This window comes from Diabrotica virgifera, chromosome 10, assembly GCF_917563875.1.
Source record: "Diabrotica virgifera virgifera chromosome 10, PGI_DIABVI_V3a".
NCBI classification, from domain to species: domain Eukaryota; kingdom Metazoa; phylum Arthropoda; class Insecta; order Coleoptera; family Chrysomelidae; genus Diabrotica; species Diabrotica virgifera.
In genome coordinates this window covers 134,711,202-134,738,977 of record NC_065452.1, presented here as the reverse complement: position 1 = coordinate 134,738,977, position 27,776 = coordinate 134,711,202, and the positions used below count along the sequence as shown (strand labels likewise).

Genomic DNA, 27,776 nt, shown 5'->3' with positions numbered 1-27,776 from the left:
ACTGTAGTGTAGGTGTAACAATGGTGTATGATTTATTGGCATCTTGTAAAAAAATAAATCTACCACAGCTTTACTGAGTGTATATTCCATATAATTTTCCATGTCTTCTTTAAGCTAAAAAATAGATGCTTAATACTCCACAAAAAAAATAGAGAAAGTTGTATGCATGCATTGTATGCATGCATATTGTATACATACATTGGCTGGTTATTACCTTACCTTGGTTAGGTGTATTAAAAATATTTTTATTCTTCTTCATGTGCCTTGTCCGTTGTGGACGTTGGCTATCATCATGGCAATTTTAATTTCATTGCGGCGTTTCTGAATAACGCGATCGATTTTTGTCCAAATCATTGGCGTAAGTTTTTAAGTCATGAGTGTCTTTTCTTCCGGGTCCGTGTTTGCTCTCTATTTTACTTTGCGTTATCTGTTGGAGTATACGATATTTATCATACCCCATGAGATGACCGAAATATTTAAGATTTCGTTTCTTAATTGTAAAAGAGATTTCTTTTTGTTTTCCCATTCGACGCAATACCTGTACGTTGGTGTGGGTCGCCAGGATATTCTGAGGATACTTGGGTACACCCACATCTCGAATGCCTCTAGCTTTTTCATTAATGTTTCCATTATTGTCCAGGCCTCTGCGCCATATAGCAAGACCGGAAATAATAACATTTTAGCAGCCGCATTTTTAGTGAGAGAGATATTATGTCGCAATGGGTGAAAATATTTCTGATGCATGTTGTTAAATGTTGCTCTGTCCTTTTCAACTCTAGATCCACGGTAAAAATATTTTTGAACTTGGGTATTATACATTTTCATTTCAACCAATCTTTTCACTAAATTATTAATGATTTTAATGTAATATAAAGTCATACCTACATCCACATGTAGTTATTTCAAGGTTTACTTTTACTGTATGTATTATTAGAATCCCGTTTTTAGGAATATCCCAGTTTAAGGAATACAAATTTGAGGTCCCGAAACTTTTTCATTTACTCCTTAAGGGGGTAGGTGCAAAATCTTGGTCTAATGCTATTTTAATTCATTAATTTTTTTCGAATTCTGAGAAAACTAATAGGTATTTTTGAAAAATGTAAATGCAGAAAGAACAATTACATTATTACCAAGGGCCGAAAACTTCTATAATGTTTATTTTATTAAGTTAGTTCTTTAAGTTAGTTATTTTAAGTTCTAGCTGCAACAAACCATTTCTTTTTCTCTTTTAAATTGGCTGGAACGGTCATAAACATCTTGTCAGAACTGTTTTTTGATGTATTTACACACCCAGAAACAAAACACCACTTATTTGGCTTCATTTTTAATAATCAAATACGTAAAAAACTGCGCACATTCAAATACACTTCGTAAATAAGTATACAAAACTAGTCGTCGATCAAAGACGTTACGACTGCTGACGTCACAGACCGTAGCCTCGCTGCAGGGTACCGTTTTTCTAGCCTCCAAGAAAATCAACGTTATGAACTCATTTATCTTAAAAAATATACATTTTTAAACAGTTTTATGATTGTTACGTTTTTATATACTTTGTAATCTATTGAATTTAACTATATTTAAAAATTAGTGAACATCCCTATTGACGTGTCGTGGAATGCATATTATAGATTCCCCATGTCTATCCATTTATCGTCCGTATGCCTTTTAAATTGAAGAAAGCTCAGATTTACGTGTAGCCAGAGTTTGTTTAGAAAGGTTTGTTTAGAAAGAAATTTGTCTTCTGCAAATTATTTCTTAATAAGTTAGACAGTTAGATTTGGTTGCGATTCAGAGCCCACCATGGGCTGTTCCGAGGATTCCTATTGTATATGGATGCTTATTGTAGATTCCCTATGTCTACAGGGCCTATTTTACCACTAGGCACGTGAGGCACCTGCCTCGGGCCCGTATTTGAATGGGGCCCGGAAAGATCACCAAACAAAACATGTTTGTTACAATAACAAAACAAATTTTCAAAATTCTTTCATTTTACGAACAGGCAATGATAAATATGATAACCATAAGAGTTATAATTAAGTGGATAGGCACAAGCTTTCGGCTTCAATGCTGTTTAAATGCATTCATTTTTTCGAATCCTCAAAAAACTAATAAATATTTTAAAAAAATTTAGACGCAGAATGAAAGATTACATTATTACCGAGGGCCGAATGTCCCTTAGAATAAATAAAAAGTTTTTTTTTTAATAAGATATGTATTAAAAATTAAAAATCACACTCAATTTTCTCTTTTTTTCGCTCCTGTAACTTATTAAAATAAACATTTTTGAAAAGTTCAGGGACTTTCGGCCCTCGGTAGTAACGTAATCTTAATTTTTCAAAAATATTTATTAGTTTTCTCATGCTTCGAAAAAAACGAATGCATTTAAATAGCATTGAAGTCGAAAGTTTGCGCCTATCTCCTTAAACAATGTTTAATTGTTTAAATATAAATTTTATTTATTGTTAATAAAAATTTTATTTTCTTGTGCAACTATATTTCTATTAAATAATACATTTAAAAAAGTTTAAAAAACCAACCTTGGTTGGTCTGTGGTAATTAAAATGGCAAGTACCTAGTTTTTTCGAGCAGGGAAGCATGTTGCTCTTTAGGCACATACATAATTTAATCTTGTAACATCGACTTGTAGTCACAATATTTTATCAAAATTTATAATGTAAGCCATATATTATGAAGTTACCACCTTCATTGGTGTGCTAGTAACTACTTTGCGGAATGCACTGAAGATGTTCTGTTCAGAACGAAAACGTTTTGCAATCCATGTGGATGACTTTTAGATAGTTTTTAAATAAACGATTTTATACCAAAATACAATTTGAAGTTTTTACTTCTGTATAGGTTTTTTTAAACTATGGTATACAGCCAACTATTGGGATTTTCCCATTGATTTTAAAATTATGTAGTATTTGGCAATTATATTCATATAAAATAAATTAAAATTTTACCGATTTAGTAATTATTCAATATTGATAACTATCGATTAAAAATCGAAAGCAGCCATCTTGCAAAAGTTATCTGTCATCACTGTCATGAAATTATTATGACGTTTAAAATTTAAAAAGTTCTTAAATTGTAAATTGTAAGTAAATGTTAAAACCAATATCAAATGCGATAAAATTTTGTATGCACCACGTCAGTAAAGATTCTTTATCGAACTCGTCTGTTATTCGCCTCGCTCGCTATGCTCGCTCTGCTCGTAATATCAAGACTCGTTCGATAAAGAGTAACTTTACTGACTTGGTACATAAATAACTATTTTTCAATTTAATTGTGGCTTATTTCCCATCTAAATAGTTAATTATAAAAATGCCACAAGGAAATAGCTTCAGAACAACATTTCGGTCCTGTTGTATTGTGTGCTGTGTGTGTCCTTAGGTTTTTAAATTCTTCACATTTTTTTATACCTCTAATCGAGAGCTGTGGGTCTCTTTCTGCGTCCTTTATTCTAAGATATTCTCATAAATATATAATATCAAGAAATATATATCTAGAATTAGTATGAAAATAGTAGAAAAAATTCTCTTTTTGAAAAGTCTTTCAGTTCTCTAATAAAATCTAGAACTTTTTGAAAAATCACATAGATTTTTGGCATAAAGCACCTGATAATTCCTTCCAGCACATTATATTACATCCAGATAGGTTAAATCGGGGGATCAAGGTGAACATTTTATAGCTTTTCTATCAATCGACCGAATGTTATTATTAAAGAAGAATTCAAACCCTGGTAGCCTGGTACTATGTGCTTGTTGGAATATTACTAGATTTTGTAACAGAGAACTTATTTGGAAGAATCTATTAGTTTTTCGGGATAATCTCAAAATCATTATTGCTTAGGATTTTATAGCTGTGAAATTTAAGCCAATGGTAAATTCTGAACACATTTTACTATACATATATATATATATATATATATATATATATATATATATATATATATATATATATATATATTGATTCAGCGAACACTTTTGTCAAAGTCATGTCAATTGCATGTCAAATGCCAAGTACAATTTTTACTGGGTACGTTTAATATTCGCAAAATAAATTCCGATAGAGGGCGCTCAAAATTTCAAAGATGGTCGATAACTCTAGGAAAACAATTCATTTTGTCATTTGACCCCACAGTTCTAACACGTTAAATTAAAATCATTTACACGAGTGTTTTGCCAAAGTAACCACTAAGTTTTGCCACTAAGACATCTTACAGGTTAAAGACGACTCAAAATTATAATTTTTCTGTATACATTCATTAAAATTTGATGCTTAACTTATTTGTTTTTACTTTTTTTCATAAAAAAATCTGACCCCCCGATAATCACACACCGTTTTAAAAATTATTAATCTATCTTAAAATTTCTAATTTTCTTTTAATTTAGTTAATAGGTACAGTACAATTTATTTTACACTAACAGATGACAATTTTTAATTAAATAAAAACTGCAAACTAAGTAGGTGAATTTATTTTATAATAATTGAAGAGATAAGTGGATAAAGGTCATATGGCACATTTTTTAAGAAAATTGTTTTATTAGGTTTTTGTTCTTCTAATGTGCTGTTAACCTTTTAAAATTTTAAAATTACCTATTTTTAACAAAATAAAAATAACAGAAAGGTATTAAAGCAATATGTCACACTATGAATTTCGAATTGTAGTGGATAAAGGTATTATGTCCAAAATTACGTTTGGACATATTACCGTTATCCACGTGAAATGTGAAGATATGGAGAATTTTCTACTATTTGCTATTTGGATAAAGGTAATATGTCCACAAAATTTAAATTTGGCTTAAAAAAGTATAGTAATGCAAATTTATAAAACAAATAATTAACTTGGAACAAAAGACATTAAAATGCTCATTACTCAATAACATTATTTTGTGACATATGACCTTTATCCACTGATGTCTTCAATTGTGTTTTGGAAATTATGAGGTGGTCGGAATATTTTGCATAAGAATGTACATTCTATGTACAGAATATATACTACATTTTATTTATTTATTTAATTTTGCTGTCGCTTAAACATTTAAAAATACTACGTTTAATACAAACGTTAAATTAACAAAAAGTGTGATTTGGCATTGGTTAGTTTACGTCATTACGTAGAGTATAATAGGAATGAATACTGAGGAACACTGCAATAGTTTTTTTAAGTCGAAATCATTGTTAATTACAACATAAACTGAAAACAAATATGTACAAAAATTAATGACAAAGTCAATGTTCTCCTAGAGTTGATGCTTTTCAAATTCGCCACCAGACGTCGCCCACTTTGCGGTTCCCCAATAACATTTAGATTTTCATTTCGAAAATCAAAATCCAAAGTAGAGACCGAAACGTCAAAATAAACTTATCTTATAGTGAAATTGTGGCCTATTTCTAGTAAAAATAGTAAATTGTATTAACATTTCACAAGAAAATAGCTACACAACAATAAATCAAGTCAAGTCATTGCTAATTGCTCGTTCAAAAATTTAAATCCAGATATGAAGCTCAAAATCATGAGTCTTCTTATTCTTCTAGTTCCTACTCCACTAATGAAGGTTGGCTATAACCATTGCAATTGCGACTCTATCTTCTGCTTTTCTTAAAAAGCGTCTGTGTGTGTAACCAGGTCCCATTTTCTTTCGATTTTACTGTTCAAATCAGCTGTAACAACTCGTACTTATTATTTTTAAGATTGTGCCCCGAATATGCTGTCTTTCTCCTTTTAATGCTGTTCAAAAGTTCTCTGTTTTTTCCATTCTAATCAACACCATTTCGTTCGTTTGGATCGGTCCATGGTATTTTCAAAATTCTCCTAAAAAGCCGCATCTCAAAAGCTTCCAGCTTTCTCATTAAGTCAACATTAGAAAAATCAGAAAAAAGTTATCAGTAGTAGATAAAAATGTTGCTAATAATTTTATTAGAAAATTGCCAAAACAACCATGTCAAATTGCAGGCAGGCACTAATGTCGTTGAAGTGATTCCAAAATTAAAAAATAGCTCGCAGCGTCACGCATGAGTGACTTTACTACTCAATAATTCATGGAGAATTTATGGTTTGTGAGCAAATTTTGAGTTGACATTGTTGGCCACAGATTGGTAATATTTCAGTTTATTTTAGCTAATTATTTAACCCAGAAAAGTTTCTGCAGTGTAATTAATTTAAGCTAGGCTCTTAAGCAGTTATAAAAATGTCAAAATTGCAGTAAACAACATCGTCGTCAACCCAGCATGTCAGATTCGTCTAATTGGATCTGTCGTCATTCTAGAATCTTGCTTTTACAAAAGTTAGTCGGTGATCCAAGCTCCAATAAGCAAGAAAGCTTTTGTGAAGATAGTTTATATAAACCTGCTAACAGAGTCTCATCAATTAACTAGAAGTAAGTCATTGGCTATAAGAATTTATGTTTAAAAAAGTTTCTGAACTTTGAAAATTTGTAAAGCCTGTTCCAAATTCGGCATAGTTTCAAAGATTTTTACAGGTTTATAGATCTTTCTGGTGATGTTTAGGTACTAACTTTTTTAATTTGATAAAACTTTTAATGGATTTTGGACATCTATAAAAAATATTTTGGGCATTCACCTCATAAAAGTTTCTATACCCCACTGTGTAAGTTCTTTTTGTTTTGGCTTTGGCTTGAAAAGTTGTTAGGCCTGTTCCAAATTCGGCATAGTTTCAAAGATTTGACAGGGTTATAGATCTTATTTGGACATTTATAAAAAATACGTGTTCTTGCAGAATCCGTATTGTCTTCCAGCCAACAAGTATGATTTTATTCTTAAAGACACTCTTTTCTATAGATTGTCTTTGTATATGACCTTTAGAAATGTTTTAAAAGGCACTCATAATTATTCGTAAAACTGGTAGTTTTTTCAGCATTGTAAAGCTAGTAGTTTAAGTTAGCTATTGCCTCTTGGTCTCACCTCTTTGGATTTTAATCGGTGCAGTTTGGTTCCCTGTACTGAGTAAAGCCTCTTACATACATTACACCGTATTTAGGGATCATCGGAGAGGCTCTATGAGGCTCTGTAGGCTCTATGAGGCTCTAGAGGCTCTATAGTAAAGAGGGCGGCACGTATGTAACAGGATGATGGTCGCCTCTGAACGAATTGAATTCTTTCTTTTTGACATGTTGTGTACCCTAGTTTTAGTTAAATTTTTCTATTCATTTCTATTTTATTATACATCTCCAGTTTTTCATGTTCAAGATTTTGATGTTTATAATAGATAATACGACCCTTGTCTCTTTAGGTATTTCTGTTTTTTAATTCGATTTGATATCTTTCTTAATCAATCAGGCAAGTTTTTTTCGCTCTATGTGCCCCATCTATCCAAATCACCATGCTTATATGAATCTGATGATATCTTCTAGCTCCATTCTGTGGCTTATCTCGTCGTTAAGCAATACTTAGTTTTCTCACTTATCTCTCATTTTCCATTATTTTTACATTTTTCACATTTCTTCCACTTACTTATTACTCCTAGCTATTAGAATTTTTGGACCTTTTAGTCCATGGTTGGTATATTCTCCCAAATATATCAAGTTTTAAAACAACGAGAAGTCTAATGACCGGAAGATCTAAAACTTCTAACGTTGAAACCAAAATTCTGGTGACAACCTGAATCCGAGCCTTCTACAATTTACAGGGCAAACGCACGATAAATAAATATACCTGGAGGAATCTAAAATATGCATTCCACAACCCGGCATTTTATTTATTTAGGTAAATTTATCTAGGTAAAAATCCAACAAATTTTGATTCCTGATGAGTAAAACTAAGGTAATGTCAAGTTTTTTTATTAATCGTTTAGTGCCCACAGTTCACATCTGCGTAATATAAACTCTCTTTGATTTTTCGTGAAATTTTGAATGGAATGATTGCTTCCTTTTCGTGTTTAACGATATTTGCATCACGTCAATCGATATTCCAAAAATATTCGCAGATATTTGGAATTTGCTAATGTTTGTTTTTACAGAATCTAAGCTTATTTATATTATATCCATCGGTTTTTTGATGAGATCTCTATTGCTATCATTGAGATTTGTGCGATCAATCGCTGCAAACGGTCAACCAGAGTCAAATTTCCAGTTTACTATCAAAATTTAGAACAAAAATAAATATTGGTTGTATAACTAGGTTTAAAATTATAAATGGTACTTAAAATAGCTAATAAGCCATCAAATACTCTGACATCAACATGACACATTACTTAAAGGTGTTCAACTTGGAGAAAATCATCAAAAATCAAATATAAAGTTGTCAAAAATGTTTTCGAAGCCAAAACAAAATAGTTATTTTTGTAACATATTATAAGAAAGTATGTAATGAGTAAATACTGTCAAAAAGACGCTAATAAAAACTTCGTTTTGAGTATATCAATTAACTCAAAGTGACCAAAAAATTTAAATGCCTTTTTTTTAAATATAATAATTGAGACTGCTATACTTGGGCAGAAGTAAAAACTTCTTTGTATCTTTGTATTAAAAAAAATTGTATCTTGGTATAAACACGTTTATTAAATCTTTTTAAAATGTCGTCCAAATGGATTAAGCAAAACGTTTTCGATCTGATTCAGATCATCCTCAGCGCATTCTGTTACGTATATACATGAAACTAGCACACTAATGAAAGTGGTGACATTGAAATATATGGTTTACATGTTATAATGATTGTATAAAGTAAAGCGACTCTAACCAACAAACTCAGTTGGTCTGTGTCTATTGAACTAGCAAGAACCACGCGTTCCAATAGAGCAGGGAACCATGTTGCTCTTTAAGTACTAGGATAAAATCCATTAACATCGACTTAGAGTCGCTTTACTTTATACAATTTTATTATAACATGTAAACCATATATTTCGATGTCACCACTTTCATTAGTATGCTAGTTTCATGTACGTAACAGAATGCACTGAGGATGATCTGAATCAGATCGAAAACGTTTTGCCTAATCCATTTTAACGACATTTTAAAAAGTTTTAATAAACATTTTTATACCAAGATACAAATTGAAGTTTTTACTTCTGTATCAGTTTTTTAAATACGTTTTCTTTTGGATCTTGTTGTTCTAGAAAAACAAAACTGCTATGCAAAATTGCTGAGTAGCTATATAGCCGACACAAAGCAATTCTTCAAAGCATCACCACTTGTGGCTCTGAAAAATGGGAGCTAAACAAAAAGGAAAAAATAAATTATTGAAACTGTATTAATATAATATGAGCTTCATCCGTGTTTTTCCTGATCACTTTGTAGAAGTTTATATTTATCTGTGGAAGTATAGCCTGAATCCAGTTTCGTAGTTTTTAGATGACTAAGGCTGTGTAGTTTTCTTCCTTGTCTACTTTGTTTCTTTTTCATAGTCCATTCTTGTTAGAAGCTAAAGAGAGCCCAGTATGTCGGGGAAAATGAATGCACTCTGGATGTCTCCTGAAATTTGGAGTTAAGGTATCCTTAGCAACCACGACTAAGCAAGGAGAGTTCTTCCTCCATTACAAGGCCTTGTGACTCCCAGAAAGATATTTAGTGACTTAGTTGTAACATAAAATAAAAAAAAATCTTCCAGTTATACGAACTCCTCAATAATAGCACACGTGGCGTAGCTGACAGGACCGCAGGGCCCGCAAGGCGGGGGGCCCCGACGTGAGGAGGGGCCCCTTAAAGCCTTCAAGCTTAATACTTCTACTTTCTTTAAATTGGGAACCAAAACATATTTTGTTGTTTTTATTCAATAATTCTTGATACCACTCAAGATATTTCAAAACACGATCAGCTGAGGTTTATTTTTCGGTATGTAAAAATAAGTTGCGATGAAAATAATTTACCTTCCAAAGCAGAAGTTGTTGAAAGTGTTTTTTGATTTATTCGCATATTAGACCAAATTGCAGAAAGTCTTGTAAATTAAATTTTAAAATTTAAACAATCAAAGCACCTTTCCGTACACAACTGTAGAGGAAAGGGTTATGATGGGACGTTATGAGTGGTGTATATTCAGGCATACAAATGTGCATAACTGACATTGAAAAAACAGCTTCCTATGTTCATTGTGCATCCCATAATCTGAACCTACATAGTGTTGAATGATGCCTTTGATGGTGTACAGGAGTTTTTTTTAGGATATAATTAAACGATTATGTTTTTTTTAGTGCAAGTATTAAAAGATGGTATGTACTATGTATTGGATATATATAACTTTGGATTCATCGCGTTTGCCAACACTTAAAAGGTGAAACTCGGTGGCCATCCAGACATGATGCTGTTATGGCTTTGCGTCGAGCTTTCCGACAAGTAATGAAATCTTTAACGAAAACATTGCTATCTAAAAAACGATGAAAAATTAGAGGCTAATGCATTATTAGAGCATATGAATAATTTTGAATTTATCGTTAATATTACTATTCAATCTAAAATACTTAACTTTATTGATCTAACACCAAGACTTTTGCAATCTGAAATGGCAGAGTTAACGGTCGCCCGTCAACTTTTTCAAAAACCTCTTGATAATTTTCGAGAAATGAGAAATCCGTTTTCCTAAACTTTAGCAAAAGCAGTAGGAATAGCAGAATAGTGGGGTATTACACCAAAATTAAAAAAAAAAACGGATAAAACGTAAAAAAAAAATTACGATGAGCTCAGCTGAGACCCCCCCTCTTAACTTATTTATTTTTAGCACATAATCAAAACGGTCGGACAGGTTGATTTTTAAAATAATCATAGTATATTATAGCATCAATGTTTCGAATTTTACGCGATCCCTCTTCAGGTGACAGTCATAACTTTGATTTTTTTAAATGGGAAAGTCGGTACATCATGTGACACCTCTTTTAAAATCATTTGAAATACTGATTACAAAAATGTATAACACCTGCGCAAAATTTCGGTCCGATGCTTTTTAAATGCATTTTTTTAATCCTGAGAAAACTAATAGGAATTTTTGAAAAATTTAAACGCAGAATAAAATATTACATTATTATCGAGGGCCGTAAGTCCCTAAAAACTTCTAGAATGTTTATTTACAGGGGTGAAAACGAAAGAAAATTTAGTATGTTGTTCTGAAGCTATTTCCTTGTGGCATTTTTATAATCAACTATTTTTAATGGGAATAAGCCACAATTTTACCAAAAAAATGATTTTATTAACGTTTCGAAGCCCAAATCGGGTTTCGTTGTCAAAATACAAAATACTACTAAGAGTAGTACTAGAGTAGTTTCAAGTTTGTACGGGCAAAACTTTTCAAAACCTTTCTCTTGAAACACATGGGAATTGAACTTCTTAGAATATGGCTTAGTTTGGGTACTCCGTCAAAACAGTCCCGTCAAAAAAGCTCCGACAAAATAGCCCCGACATAATATCCCGCACTCAAAATAGCTCCGACAAAATAGCCTGCAGGCAAAATAGCCGCGGAATAATAGTCCGCCGACAAAATAGCCCCGACAAAAAAGCTCCCTTCAGAATTCATCATGAAATAATTTCTTAAAAATACATTTTTTCGGAAATGGTAATTATCCTCTATTCAGATGTTTAACTTAACCACATTAAATAAAAATGGTCTTTTCAGAGATCTCGAGTTCTGTCTTCCCTGCCTCTTGGAAGTTTGCACATTTAAGTTAAGCGAAAATCAATGTTTATTTATCATATAATATTTTTTTCTGTTTTCGGGCAACAGTAAAATGCATTATAAATTAAATAAATTAAATACATTCTTCCTTTTTGTCAAATAATTTAAATTAAAAAAAAAGTTTTTGGACACCTTGTGTAAATAATTCTGTAATTGTTTATAAGAGGCTGTTTTAGCCGGGGCTATTTTAGCCGGGGCTGTTTTGACCGGGGCTATTTTGTGTGCGATCTATTTTGTCGGGGCTATTTTGTTTGCGGGCTATTTTGTCGAGGCTATTTTGTGTTCGGGCTATTTTGACGGGGCTTTTTTGACGGAGCTGTTTTGACCGGGCTATTTTGACGGATCACGCTTAGTTTGCCAAATGCTGCACATGTCAGGGCTATTATTGGTCTCTGTATTTCATGTGTTTGATTGTATCTGCTTATTTTAATCTCGTGTTTGAGATATTTGTAAGGGTCTGTTTGCTTTATGGTAGTATTGTCAATAGTTTTATTTCGACTCATTACGAGATTAGTCATGTTTAGTTTTCTCAAAGTTTATTTTTAATCCTGCTCTTTCAGACCAGAGTTTTAAGCAAATGCATCATAGAAACTGTATCTTGTAAGTTGTCTGCGTTTAATGCAACATCCAAATGTCCAAATCTCCTGGACAGACATAATAACGAATGAAGAGTTACTAAGAAGAATAGAGAACAGCAGGGAGGTACTGGATTCCATCAAAATAAGAAAACTACAATATTTGAGCATATAAAACGTGGTGGCAGATATGAACTCCTAAAATTAATTATGCAGGGAAAGATTCAAGGAAGGCGCAGCATAGGTAGAAGAAAAATGTCCTGGATGAGAAATCTCAGAGAATGGTTTGGATGCAGCTCAACTGAACTCTTTCGGGCTGTAGTGTCAAAAGTTAGAATAGCAAGGATGATTGCCAAACTTCGTCGCGGAGATGGCACGTAAGGAAGAAGAAAAATGCAACCTGATTACGTGAAGATTAAATCATCTGCAAACCTCAGATGATTTAATCTTTCTCCATCTATACTGATACCCATATCTTGCCATTGAGTGTTCTTAAGTATTGGCTCTAGAGCTGCCGTGAACAATTTTGGTGAAATATTGTCTCCCTGTCTTACTCCTTGATCTAGCCTGTAAAAACACAATAATTGTAGTGAATGAGTGATAATTGGTGGTTATAATTTCTTTTTCGATTTCGCTTTTACTTTTCACCCAAAAATGTTACCGTTTATACTCTACATAATTTGAGAACATACAGCCGTTTGAAAGGGTCTAAAAATAGCACAGCACATGCCAGTACCTACATTATAGCGTATTTTTAGCACCTGAAGCAATAAATCTGATAAAAGTCTCATATACTTCTCGTTGCATTTTGATTGTATTCTAATGTGCAAGAAATACTCATAAAAATTTTATTATTCTCTGTTTTATAGCCCGTAGTAATGAAATTGAAAGTAATAAAATGTACATTCATTGTTTGAACCGCTCTATTAAGATTTGTTTTTTTTTTTAGGAAACTCTTAAGCAAAAATACATATAACTGGCCAGTAAAATATGAAAAAAAGATGATCAAAAATATCAAAATTAGTTTCTATAGATGTACAAATAGATTGATATTAGATTATGATTCCTCTTTTCGTGTAATTACTAATAACTTTTCAGCAATTATCTTACTGTCAGTTTTTATCTTGACAGAGACAAAAATTAAGTGTAAAATTTATTAAGACTTGTCTGTCTATCTTTACCTTCTGTCTTAAGAAAAACTAAATGTTAAATTAAATGCTTACTGTCTCAGGATACTTACATACAAACAGATACATGGTCAGGCTTCTATAAGCGTCATGCAATGACTCGATCAATCAAGGTTAAATCAGGAGAAAAAGGTAGACATAAAAGCAAAAGTAAACCGCCTACAGGATTGATAGGGAAGATTTTGTCTGAAAGAAGAATTGAAATGTCGTTTCTGGCTGGGAGAGCTTGATGCGCTACCCCTACTACAGACAAGCTGCGACTTAAATAAAACTAATCTTATTTTGGACAAACCATTCAAAATGGAAACAAAATAACATAGGGTGTTAAATGTGGCTCCAAAATGGAAACAGGCTCAGTATGCGAGATATACTCCACATGATTGAGCCTAAGATTAAAGTGGAGTATGGACCAAAATACCAGCGCAGTTCAGACAGAACTGGCTGGTATCTCCATGGGCGCAAAAAAGATAACTCCGAAAGGTCTAGCCGGGAAAACCATAATAATCTGCACGGACAGCAGACAAACTCTACTGACCTTGAATAGCCCACGTGCCATATCAGGATTAGCAATGGAGTGCCATGGATGACTAACTCAAGCTTTGGATGGTAATAGCATCAGCCTGAGGTGGGTTAAAAGACACAATGGGAATAAAGGCAATCGCATTTCTGACCAACTAGCTAGTAAAATAGTTGGCCTAAGACTCTTAGGACATGGTGATCTTTTTGGTTGGTGAAATACAAATATCACTTGCACAAGCAAGCCGTGAAAAGGTAGAAAGAAGGGCAAGGATGTAGATTTGACAGGGTAACACTAGGGAACCTTAAAAAAGTCAGCATTAAAGAAATGCTTAGGAATAACCAGGCCAAACCTCTGGTAACAGTTGGTTTTTTAACTGGTCATTGTCAACTAAACAAATACACACGGGGGCTAGTAGACAGACCTCTATGCAGGAAGTGTAAGCTAGAAGACGAAACTGTCGAGCATGTCCTATGTGAATGTCCGGAGTGATCATCAATATGAGAGTAAGCGTTCGGTGAGCCCTGACCTACACCTGGCGACATAAGGAAGATGTCCCCTAGAGATTTATCCACCTTCCTGGAGATGGCTGGATGGACAATGAGCTAAAGCCGACAGCTCCCTGGGGGATATACAATGGGTCAAATGTAGCCTAAGTGCTGTAGGACTTAATTCCCTCTCCATATACTCTACAGATACACATGATGGAATGTGTGGTATGAATAAAAACCTAACACATAGTGGCATAGCTTGTCTATAATACTCATCTTAAAAGTACTATCAATGCTATTTTAAAGTTTTATATATTAAGATATTGATTTATTTGGTACTTAAATATCATTTTTGTTGGTTGTTTTAACCTTTTAAAATTCTGAATTCTTCACTTCACAGTATTTATTAATCTGAAATATTTCTCAGATCTAATTGTTGACGTGATCAAATATACAGATAAAATAAACATGTTTGCCTGGGATGAACTACTCACTGTATATTTGTGAAGCCTAAATTTAGCATTACCAAGAGCCGTTCATTTTTACTTTAAAAATAAACGGCACAGAGACGGTCTGCTAAATTTTCTCATATTGTTTATTGATATACCTGGTGAGATATAATTTGTCGAGAATCGGGAGACTGAATCAGTATGCTTATGTTTTATTCGGAGATGTGGTAGACTAAACAAAATAACTAAGCTAAAACGTTCAATTTTAGCTATATTGTTATTTCTAAGCAACATTATAAACTGGACAAATCTTAAAACTAATGTTTAATATCCCCGCCGCTTAGGGTAGGTCATAAAGGGTGTTATAGTTCAAACCAAATTCTTATTTCAGAGTGTGTTACCTATCTATCAGCCTTGCAGCATCCAATATTGGACATAGGCCTCCCCTTCGCTCTTCCATGTTTCAGTTTAAGCGCGTCATAGTTTATCGAATTCTCTCTAACGCATTAAGTTGAAAGTGACAGAAAAAAGGTACGTCCGTTATTACTATACATAGAACTCAGAAAATTATGTATTCGTTGACGGGTAGTTGCATACTTTCACAATGTCAACGGTTAAAATGAAAATTGCCATTCTAAATTAGTGTTTTTCTACATTGTATAGTAAAAATTTTATTTTGTATTGATTTGTTTTTTCATTAAAATATTTTAAATATTAATATTCGTGCAAATATTTATATAAATATCTTCTTCTTTCTCTTTTTATTGGCGTGCATACTTAACATCCTCAGCGCCAGTGTATCCCTTTAAATACACACTATCCTCAACGCTGTGTACCGAAAAAGATACACATGACTCGTTGTGTTCGATCGGTTGTGTCTCCTAAAAGTACACACTTTCTTAAGTTTTTATATGTAGAGAATAATGTTATGGCCTGAGTCAATTTCCTGGTATAACTGGGTTTGGTCTTAGACACGTAGACATGAAAAGATAGGTTGTATTTAACTAAAAATTCATGTAAACATACAAAAATAGAAAAATACGAAAATAAACTGCAAATAAATAAAAAAAATTACTTGAGTCACCCTAAAATAACATAAAAAAACTCTATTCGTCCAAAAGAACATTTTGGCCCAGAATGAAAATTTTGTGAACTACCCGTGGCACTGAAGGTGTTAAATATTAATATAAATATTCCGTCAACTGTCAGATTTAAGTAAAATGGCATGCAATGATTCGCGACATCATTAAAATCCTATATGAGATTCTTGATATGAGAATAGTAACTTCATACCAATCTATAGTAATTAATCATTTCGTTGTAAAAGGAAACAAGAACCGTCTTATATTTTAGTTCGTTCAGAGAGCGCCCTAAGCACCATAACCGGTTTCAAACCTTATTAAGTTATCATCAGAGAGTACATATAGGGTGTCAATTTAAAAAGTTGCCACCCCTATAATTTGGTCCCTATAGAAAATCTAAAAATATACAAAAGCACGTCAAATTTATTTGTGAGGAGGACATTTTATAGACCAGTTTTCAACTAAATTACACTAACCCTCTAGCGGGGGCGGACACAACCCCCAAAATCTTTAATGGAAAGGGGGGTTGAGTGATACCTCATTTTAAAGGTCGTTCGATTACCTTTTCAAAAATACCACATACATTATATTTATTTTCAGTGATTTTAATTTTTTTATAATTAATTTTATTAATTAAATATCGAGTTCAGAACTCTAAAAATTTTTTTGGAGTATTGAACTCCAAATTGAATTTTTTTTGGTGGTGTTGAAGTGTTTAGAGTATTTTTTTGAAGTAATTTTTAAAAAATCAAGTAAAACCGTAAAGATATTAAGTATAGAATTCAGAACTCCAAAATTGAGTCCAAGATTTTTTAAAAAGTACTGAAAATAAATTTAAGGCATGTGGTATTTTTTAAAAGGTAATTTAATGACCTTCAAAATGAGGTATCACTCAACCCCCTTTCCATTAAAGATTTTGGAGGTTGTGTCCGTCCCCGCTATAGGGTTGATGTAATTTAGTTGAAAACTGGTCTACAAAATGTCCCCCTCACAAATAAATTTGAAGTGTTTTTGCATATTTTTAGATTTTCTATAGGGACCAAATTATAGGGGGTGGCAACTTTTCAAATTGACACACTGTATATAGTAATCTCTGAACAAACTAAAATTCGGGCTGCCAGTATCGATTCACAACGAAATAACATGATGATATGGATGTCGTGACGACATCTGCTTAAAAAAAAGCGAAAGTTTTACTTTTAATGAAATTAAAATAATATCAAAAATAAAACTTTATTGGGACCAAGTTTTCTAGTAACACTTTCGTGGTTTCTAAAATTTACAATCCAACGAATTGCTGGAGCAAAGAAGGCTAAGGGAGATCTAAAAGTTGCATCTCACTTCTCGTCTGTCCAGCGCGGTAAAATTCCAACAAATAATGGTCAAGCATATTCAGTTAGGAGCAAAACTAATATAAATAAATAATCATTTCGTTGTAAAACGAAACAAGAGCCGTCTTATATTTCAGTTCGTTCAGAGAGCGCCATAAGCACCCTAACCATACGTTGGTGTTCCATTGGAAGTTCTCCCTTCAAGGCATATGTCTAGATACGCCACTGTTTTATCTTAATTCCATAATTCTATTAAACAAACTAGCTATATTAGAAAAACTAATTTATTTAAGAATTATTTTGCCATTCTGCACATTATGCAAAATAAAATACTAAATAAAAAATTGCGAATAAACAAAATGTGCTGCTTTTTTTCGAAATTTTAATCAAATATTTATAAATTTTAGCTTCAAAATGAAAACAGAAGTTTCTCCTTTTAAATATATATGTTTGCAAAGGTTTCCGTGGTTAATACAATTAAATTTGAAGCTAAAACCAATAATAGCTAAACTCGCCAGGCTTCCGGGTTGAACCACGTCAATATTCACATAGCCGACCTTTCGACGTCCTTTCTGACGTCATCTTCAACGCTTCCGAGGCCTGAATTGATTTTAGCTTCAAGTTTATTATTATTTTTATATGATCTAGTGTTGATATAGGAAATTAAAGTTAGTATTCTTGTTCCAGGGCCGATTTCATGTGTTCTATATCGAAGTAAAAGAGCAATAGCATGGGAGTGGCAGAGGATTTCGCTCCCAGCTTCACGCAAAAGCCTCAATTGAGGCAGGAGGACGATGGAAACAAACTCATTTTCGAATGCCAGTTACTGGCTGCTCCGAAACCGGAAATCGAATGGTTTCGAAGCGATATACCACTTTCAGAAGACAGTAGAACTAATTTTAAAATTCAATCCATAGGCACCAACAAATTTTTAGTAGTACTCGAATTAGATGATGTTATTGAAACCGACGCTGGCCTTTACAAGGTCAAAGCGAAAAATACCATGGGGGAAATAGCAGCCTCCATCAATCTCAACTTCAGCCGTAAGTAACAAAATATTATTTATATATACACACCCGTATTTAGGCGTCAATGCCCTTCCGGTAGGGATCTATGGACGAGTATCACTGAGCCGCGAGACCTTATCCCTTGTAATGCTCCCCCATAGGCCGATCAGACACCAGCGTATTCCAGTCAGCCTCAGATTCATATATATTACACGTAGAATTTTAAACTGCTTCTTTAGCCTTTTTGTTTACCGTTTACCGGGCCAGGATTTGAACTCACATACATCACAGCGAAGTGATGCGTGGACGACTTTCTGCCCTCTTGGATATCCGATCGACACAACATATTATTTCATATCCAGAAACCGTTTACCAAGAATTTTCTTTGACTACAACCTATTATATTCTTTAAAATTTTTAATTCCTTCTATCTGCTGATTCTAAGTAAGCCTCATGGCTTACAGGGCTAGTATTACTCCAAGGTACTATATATTTTGGCTATCTTTTTACGGCAACTTTTGCTGGATCACGTCTATTTATTAATTTCTGTAGTGACCCTGTGTTTGTGATCAATAATCCCAGATATAAGCATGAGCTCACAACTTCAAACCGGTCAATCGAGGTTATGTGTGGATGATTTTATCATAGGCGTAACCAGGGGGTTTTGGTGGTTATAACCCCCCCCCATTGGGATGTACTTTGAGCTCTATACGCTTAACACCATACCCCTCAGAGACCTTCCAGTAGTTGTAACCCCCTCTTAGGATCATCCTGGTTACGCCTATGGATTTTATATAGTCCTATGACTACACAGAGTATGTGTAGTCTATCTGTTACCGGCCAAACCCGATTTCAGGATAAACTAGTCTAGATAAACTAGTCTGTCCTGAACGCGTTAGGATAAACTAGTGTGGCCTAGGCCAAACTAGTTTTTCCTGAATGTTATAGGATAAACTACTTTGGCCTAGTACAAACTAGTTTATCCTGATATTAATACAGGATAAACTAGTCTATATAACACAAGATACAAGATACACTTGGCCTAGGCCAAACTAGTCTGTCCCGAACGCGTAGACTAGTTTGGCCTAGGACAAACTAGTTTTTCCTGAACGCGATAGGACAAACTAGTTTGGCCTAGGACAAACTAGTTTATCCTGATATTAATACAGGATAAACTAGTACGGCCTAGTATAAACATTATAATATACCTACAAAGCCAAAATAAATAGATAAAATACTCTGTAATTTGAAAATAATGTTTTTTATTAAAATAATAATGATTCGTCGTTAAAACTAATGGACAGTTGGTAATACAAAAAATCAAATATACTCAAATCAAATATATAATCAAATTTTATAAAAAATAATCAATGTTTTTATTTATACAAGCAACAATTATTATATCTCAATTATAAAAATTATGATTTATTTTCCCATGTAATGCTTTGGTGACACTGGTTTCCTCGACAATGATACTCCGCAATTCTAGAATTGCGGAGTATCATTGTCTTGCACTTGCATCCGTTTGTGGAACAGTTTTTGTTCCAGCTGCATTTGACAAAATCTTCTCCTGATCCAACTGAATATCTCGTAGCTTCAAACTTTAACGATATTTTAGAGTCTTAGTTTATACATATATGTATCTGCTTCCTCTCAAAAAGTTTCTTGGCAAATGTCGAATTCTGATCTGAAAAAAAAATTATCAAATGCGCTGCAACAAAAAGTATTCCACAGATGCAAGTGCAAGAAGGCAATGGTACTTCGCAATTCTAAGTGACAGCAAAGCATTCGATCGAAAAGTAAATAATAAGAATTTTTATAACTGAGGTATAATAACTACTATTGCTTTTATAAAAACATACTGATTATTTTTAATAACATGATTGTTTGTATTACATAGTGTTTTATTTAGTTTAAATATCTGTTTATTTATGCTTTGTAGGTATACTATAATGTTTATACTAGGCCGTACTAGTTTATCCTGCAGTGTCCGTATTAATATCAGGATAAACTAATGTGGCCTAGGCTAAACTAGTTTATCCTATCGCGTTTAGGACAAACTAGTTTGGCCTAGGCCAAACTGGTTTATCCTATCGCGTTCAGGACAAACTAGTTTCGCCTAGGCCAAACTAGTTTATCCTGAAATCGGGTTTGGCCGGTAACATATCCACTACCGTGATCGTTGTCTTTGATACGTTTAATTGTAGACCAAATTATTTGGCTTTAGTTTTTAACAAGTCGTACGAGTGCAGTTCTATTTCTAACCATCAATTAACTCTTCATGACTATTTGCAAGAAGGGTTGTGGGCTGTGGCATCTGCAAAACGTAGGTTGTTTGTTTTTCGGCCATTTATTGAGGTGCCTCCTTCTCATCCTTCAAGCGTTCTTTTCATAATATTCTCCCTATATATGTTAAATAATTGTGAGGGACAGTACATATCCTTGCCTGATACCTTGTTCTGGATGGAATTCGTTTAGTGTGTCAAGCAGTTTAACCGAAATTCAGAAGGTGTTCTCGAGTACCTCTACCTTTTGTAAATCCAGTTTTTTCTTAGGGTAGTTCTTTGTAAGAATATTTTCAACCTCTCATTGATTATGTGTAGCATTATTTTACTGGCATGTGAGATAATGGAAATGGTTCTAGAGTTGTCGTATTTATGGATGCTGTTTTTTATGTATTGTCGTTATTGTAGATTTTGTCCAGTCGTTAGACCATAACTCGAAATGCCATATTTTGCTACAGAGCACATGAAGCAATTTTATTTCGGTTTTTTCTGTGGCTTTAAGAATTTCTGCTGTTATCATATTATCATATTTTTATACTTGAGTTAATGATAGTTGGCCTTATTTCATTCTTGAGTATATTAGATTCTTCTTCCATTTTTTCAGGGCTTTGGTGGATAAGTTCCTGATATTGATAGATCTTTGTATAGATCCCATTAATATAATCTCCATGCCTCTCCTAAATCTTCTCTGTTGGTTCTTAGGATTCCTGTTTGCTCTTCAGCGGCCTAAGTTGTGACATTAAAGTATCCTGTTGAGTATCACATGTTTCTAAATAGATCTTTCGACTGATTTTGTTGATAGTGGCTTTCAAGTACATTATTGTGATAGTATTCCTGTTTGTCAGCCTTGTGTCTTCATTTTATTTCTTTGTTGAGGTTTCTCAAGCTAACTCTTTCCTTTCACTATGTACGTATATTTTACAAAGATTTCTTCATCTGTTATCCAGTGTTTCTGTTTCACAGGATTATTTAACTTTGGGCAATTAATTGGTGTTTTTACAAAATGTTTAATAGTCCCTCATATTTAGTTTTAATCAACCCTTATGAATAAAGGACACACCTTTTGCATTTCTTGGAGACGGTTGTCCCCCTTTCTTAGTTCTATCCTCTTTGTTATCCATATTTTTTAAATTTGAAACATTTATTAATGATTAAATATTAATTTTCTTTTCAGCCATGGACGAACCAAAAGAAAAGTAAGTGCTCCTTTTTGACTAATATAATCTACATTAGTGTGAAATACCTTACTTCTTACCCTAAAATATATAGTCATTGGGCCCACCATTAAAAAAAATTAGCATCTTAAAAATTTGTCGGACAATATTACCAGTAAATTGTAAGTATTTTTATCAAACAATCCTGCAAAAGAATCATTATTTATGACTTTATATTGCGCTCCTCATAGGGGGGCGCACGTATCATAAAGATTCATAAAATTAATACCCTTACAGCTGATTTTTGCAGGATTGTTTGATAAACATATTTACAATTAACTACTTAACTAGTAATATTGTCCGACAAATGTTTAAGGGTACTCCAGTTGTCAGACGCACCAAAGTGTAGACACCTTAATACTTACGAAAAGCCCCCCTCTCGAAAATTTTCCGAAATAGAAAAATTGTCCGACTCGACATGAATAACTGAATAAAAAAAGTCTCATGGGTAATACTTTTTTTAAATGGTGGGCCCAAGACCTATAACCCTCGTCCACAAAATATTCTATTAGTAAGAGAAATAGTAACATACAACTGAGAAACTCATCTGGCATTGGGCCTACATCTAAAGTTTATGAGGCATATCAGTCTGACTGAACAGACTGACGCTACAAACATTATGGTCCAATTCAATGGAGGAATTTTACACTTCAGTTGTGTGACATTTGATTAATCTTAAGACATACATGATAAGCATCATAAAATCTGTATAAATAGTGTATCTTGGCTCATTAACTGACAAAGGCAGTTATTTTTATACTGGCCCTTGTAACAACAAAATAATCCCAGGTATTTGTATATCTTTGCTTTATTTTTTGCTGATCTATCACCACTTCGATTAGGTCATCCGTGTCTTTTACCTTGTTATTTTCATTATCTATGTATTCTCTTTATTTACATTTAGGTTCTACTTTTTTGCTTCTGATTTCCATTTTTCTAAATTGTGCTTCAGTGTTCCTGCTGTTTTGGCGAATAATACTATGTCATCTGCAAATACGCATATCTCTGCATTTATCATTTGCATTCTATTGCATCCTATAGATAGAGTATTTTTTATAGGTTTTCTTACTAGTCGAATCAATAAAGCACGGAACTTCCGAAAAGAAAACGACAAGACGGATCTTAATAATTCTTTTTGCACTCGATTCGTGAATACGACAGGAAACTTTGTGACCCCGAGCCATGATATAGCATTAAAAAACTGCATACAAAAAATGCATTCTTAAAGTGCATCTCAAACATGCAATAAAAAACTCAAAGCTCGTCAAGTATCTGCGGAAATGAGTTCAATTTTGTTACTCGGGGGATTTTGGGGTCGCTGAAAACGAATATGACGTCGAAAGTGATATCCGGAGTACCTGGTGCCCAGGGTACCTACTGTTTACCTCGACTTGTGGAGTTTTCGACAAATTCATTAAAAAATTAGTCAAAAATCATTACTTGGGGGGTTTTTGGGGTGGCTAACGACGATAATGACGTCGGAAGTGATCTCCAGCATACCTGGTGCCCAGGGTACCTACTTCTGGAATTTTCGGAAAATACATTAAAAAATTAGAAACAAATCATTATTTGCGGGTTGTTGGGTCGCTGACGACGAATATGACATCGGAAGTGATCTACGGAGTACCTGGTACCCAGGATACCTACTGTTTACCTAGTTTTCTGGAGTTTTCGGCAAATTCATTAAAAAATTAGTCAAAATTCATTACTCGGGGGTTTTTGGTGTCTCTGACGATGAATATGTCATCGGAAGTTATCTCCGGAGTACCTGGTGCCCAGGGTACCTATGTTTATCTCGTGACTATTGACTTTTGACTCATTTTTTAATGAATTTGCCGAAAACTCCACAAAACGAGGTAAACAGTAGGTACCCTGGATACCAGGTACTCCTTAGATCACTTCTAATGTCATATTCGTCGTTAGTGACCCCAAAAACACCGGAGTAATTATTTTTGACTAATTTTTTAATAAATTGTTTGCCGAAAACTCCACAAGACGATGTAAACAATAGGTACCCTGCGCACCAGGTACTCCGGAAATCACTTTCGATGTCATATTCGTCGTTAGCGACCCCAAAAACCCCCCGAGTAATGATTTTTGACTAATTTTTTAATGAATTTACGAAAACTCCACAAGACTAGGTAAACAGTAGGTACCCTGAGCACCAGGTACTACGGAAATCACTTTCGACGTCATATTCGTTTTCAGCGACCCCAAGAACCCCAGAGTAACAAAATTAAACTCATTTCCGCCGATAATTGACGAGTTCTGAATTTTTTTTTATTGTATGTTTGAGATGCACTTTAAAAATGCATTTTTTATATGCAGTTTTTCAATATTATATCATGGCTTGGGGTCACAAAGTTTCCTGGCGCATTCACGAATCGAATGCAAAAAGAATTATTAAGATCCGTCTTGTCATTTTTTTTTTTCGGAGGTAAGGCCGAATTTAGTGCTTTATTGCTTCGCCTATACATTATTTCACTAACTTACCTATTACATTTATATAAAGTACTGGGCTTAAACTACCTTTTTACCTAACACCTTGCATTGTTTCAAATGGTTGCGATTTCATGTTTTGTGTTCTTATTGTAGATATTTATTGTTTTTATAATAAATTAACTTTTCTTATACAGTGCGTCCATAAAGTAACGCATAAATTCGTTATTTCGTAAACCGGCGACTTTAAGGAAAAATCCCGAAACAGGTCGATTTTTATTTTTAAATGACGATTTTTTGGCATATATGTCATCCTCGTGACGTCATCCATCTGGGCGTGATGACGTAATCGATGATTTTTTAAATGGAACAGGGGTCATGTAATACCTCATTTGAAAGGGTATTTAATTCTCTATCCAATAATATAAACATTAACATAATTATTTATACAGGGTGTTCAAAAAACATTTTTTTAATTAAAATAAGTGAGACAAAAAGAAGAATATATGTAATTTATTTTAAATCAAAATGCATTTTACTACTGTCAGTAAAGAGAAAAAAATGTTATTTGGCAAATAAACATTGATTTTCGTTTAAACGAAATGTTCAAACTGCTAAGAGACAGGTGGGTGGCAGCTTTAACATTGAATTTAAGCGAAAAACAATATTTATTTGTCAAATAAACATTTTTTTTCCTGTTTTCTGACAACAGTAAAACGTATTTTGAATGAAATAAATTACATACATTCTTCTTTTTGTATTAACTATTTTAATGAAAAAAATGTTTTTTGAGCACCTTGTATAAATAAATATGTTAATGTTTATATTAGTGAATAGAGAATTGAATACCCTTTCAAATGAGCTATCACATGACCCCTATTCTCATTTAAAAAAATCATCGATTACGTCATCATGCCCAGATGGATGACGTCACTAGTATGATATATATGCCAAAAAATCGGAATTTAAAAATAAAAATCGACCGGTCTCGGGATTTTTCCTTAATATCGCCGGTTTACGAAATAATGAATTTATGCGTTACTTTATGGACGCACTGTATGTTTCTTTTACAGGGTCTCCCATATAGTTTTCTTTTCGATTGAGTCAAATTTTTTTCCATGTCTATAAAATTTATGTATCCTCTAATTTTCTTTAAGGTTTTCTCTATTGCCTGTTGCATAGTGAATATATGGTATTGCGTGTTATGTCCTTTTCTGAATCCGCTTTGTACGTCCTCTAGTTTATCTTCTATTTCTACGCTGATTTTTCTTTCTAGTTCCTCTATAGTTCTGACAGTCTCTTGTGCTTCCTTTCTTGTTCACTAGTACACTTATTGCATTTGACCATTTTATAGGCAATAGTTTTTTCTTCCATATTAGATTTAGAATGTATAATAATAATCTTTTCTTTGCTTTTTCTCCTATATATTTCAATATTTCTGGACTAACTTCATTGTCCTCAGGAGCTTTCCCGGTCTTTATCTCTCCTATTGCTACCTCTAGTTCTTCTTCCTGTATAGCTTCTGTTTCCTCAGTATTTTCCTCTGATCCGCCAATTACGTTGTTTTCATTGTCCTTTGCTTTTCATTGTTCGCCGTTTAACAGCTGTTTGAAATGTTCTTTCTCTCCATCTTTTCATTATCATCGGTTCATATTGGTCCGTTTTTGGTCATTATTTCTTTAAACTTTATTTATTTATTTTACTTTATTGGTTTTTCAGTGTTCTATAAAGCAATTTTACATTTTCTTTCCATTTTTTCTCCGATTTTGTCTTATCTTTTCTTTTTCTCATTTTTGGCTTTTTTAACTTTTATTATCTGTGTTTTATATTTTTCATATTTTGTTCCGGTTTGTCTTGTAGGTATTCTTTTAACAATTTCTTCGTTTCTGTTATTTCGGTTTTTACCTCTCTATTCTACTATGGTGTCCGTTTCTCTTTCCTGTTATATCTTGTGAAAATGGAGAGAACATTTCGAACAACTGTTGAAAGGAGAGCAAGTAAAAGCAAAGAAAAATGAAAACAATGCAATTGGCAGATCAGAGGAGAACACGGATGAAACAGAAGCTTTACAAGATTTATCATAGCATTTTTAAATTTTACCCATTCTTTTTCTACTATTTCTCTCATTTCTCTTTCTTTGTCCATTTCTTTCTCTAATTTCTTATATCAGATTTTTGTTACTTCTTCCCTTAGTTTCTATATTTTAATTATTTCTTTGTATTTCTTATTCTTATCTTCTCTGATTTTTATTTCTATTCCTTTGCTGTTAAATATAGTTTCCAGTAGGTAGTGGTCACTGCCTATTTCTTATCCATACTCATACCCATTTGAGATTTTGGGTTTACATGTATTTTAATAATACATGTAGCTTCTCTGTATATATTTTCTAATATTACTAAGCTAGTATTAGTAAGCGAATAGACATTCGTTAAGTAATCAGTACTTTCTGAGTCATGCCAACAGAAATATTCCCAATACATTCCTAAACGACTCATTTCTATATTTTGGGATGTTGGTGACACATTTCGGATATTGATGCACGTCCCAAAACCTTGCCCCTACATTTTTTACCCATGCATAGAAAACAGGCGAGAGTGCCAAAACATTGCGACGATTATTAGTTACTCATACGAGTGTAACTAACGACTCATTATGTATAATTGGCTCAAAAATACTATACATTTAAAAATAACCTGTTGTTTTTTTACTACTACAAACTATAATGAAAATTCGTCATAGCGCTAAAGTGGCTTAAACTAAAACTACCAATTTGTCTGAGCCAAAAGTAGAATGTTCAGATTCACTTTGTACTCAATTATTATTCTTCTGAGCTTTTCAATATGAGACAAATTTATTTTATTTTACCCTTCATAATCAGCTGCAACAACTCGTACTTATCATTTCTAAGTATGTGTCCCAAATATGCTGTCTTTCTCCTTTTAATGGTGGTCAACAGTTCTCTGTCTCTTCCCATTCTGTGCAACATTATTTCGTTGGTTATATGATCGGTCCAGGGCATTTTCAACATTTTTCGAAAAAGCCATATCTCAAAAGCTTTCAGCGTTCTCATTAAGTCAACATTAACAGTCTAAACTTCGGTACCATAAAGAAAAATAGAGTGGATATAATATGCTACCATAAGATATCGGATTTGCAGATTGAGTCTTTGTTTACTCAGAAATTTTCTCGTCTTCAAAAAGGCTGCTTGGTTGAATGTCTGATTCCGGATTTAGATCTTTCGTAATCTAGACTCCTAAGTATTTCAGTTTTTCCACTCATTCAATATCTTTATTTTTTATCTGTATCCTTGTTATTACTTTACCCCTCTTACTCATAACCATGGTTTTTGTTTTTCTTATGTTTATTGTTAAACCAAACTGTTCCCTAGTATCACAAATTGTGTTTAGTAGCGTCTGCAGGTCTTTCTCAGTATCAGCGATATTGACTGTATCGTTAGCATAACGAATGTTATTTATATTTTCACCAGTTGTCTTGATCCCTTCTGTACAGTGCTTGTGTAAATAACTCTTCGGAGTATATATTAAATAGTAAGGGTGAAAGTACACAGCCCTATCTCACT

At 33.2% G+C, this 27,776-nt stretch overlaps 1 protein-coding gene across 20 annotated transcripts in view; it reads left to right on the top strand.

The window, feature by feature from the left end:
- The window catches only part of LOC114342206 (twitchin), a 159,817-nt gene that overhangs the window by 7,618 nt on the left and 124,423 nt on the right, over positions 1–27,776 (top strand). For all 20 annotated transcript variants that reach the window (XM_050663424.1, XM_050663425.1, XM_050663413.1 and 17 more), the window contains exons 2-3: positions 17,939–18,294; positions 21,718–21,739. In XM_050663424.1, the coding sequence (XP_050519381.1) occupies positions 17,982–18,294; positions 21,718–21,739 (335 nt within the window). In that variant the 5' untranslated portion in view covers positions 17,939–17,981. The remainder of the gene's footprint in view (positions 1–17,938; positions 18,295–21,717; positions 21,740–27,776) is intronic.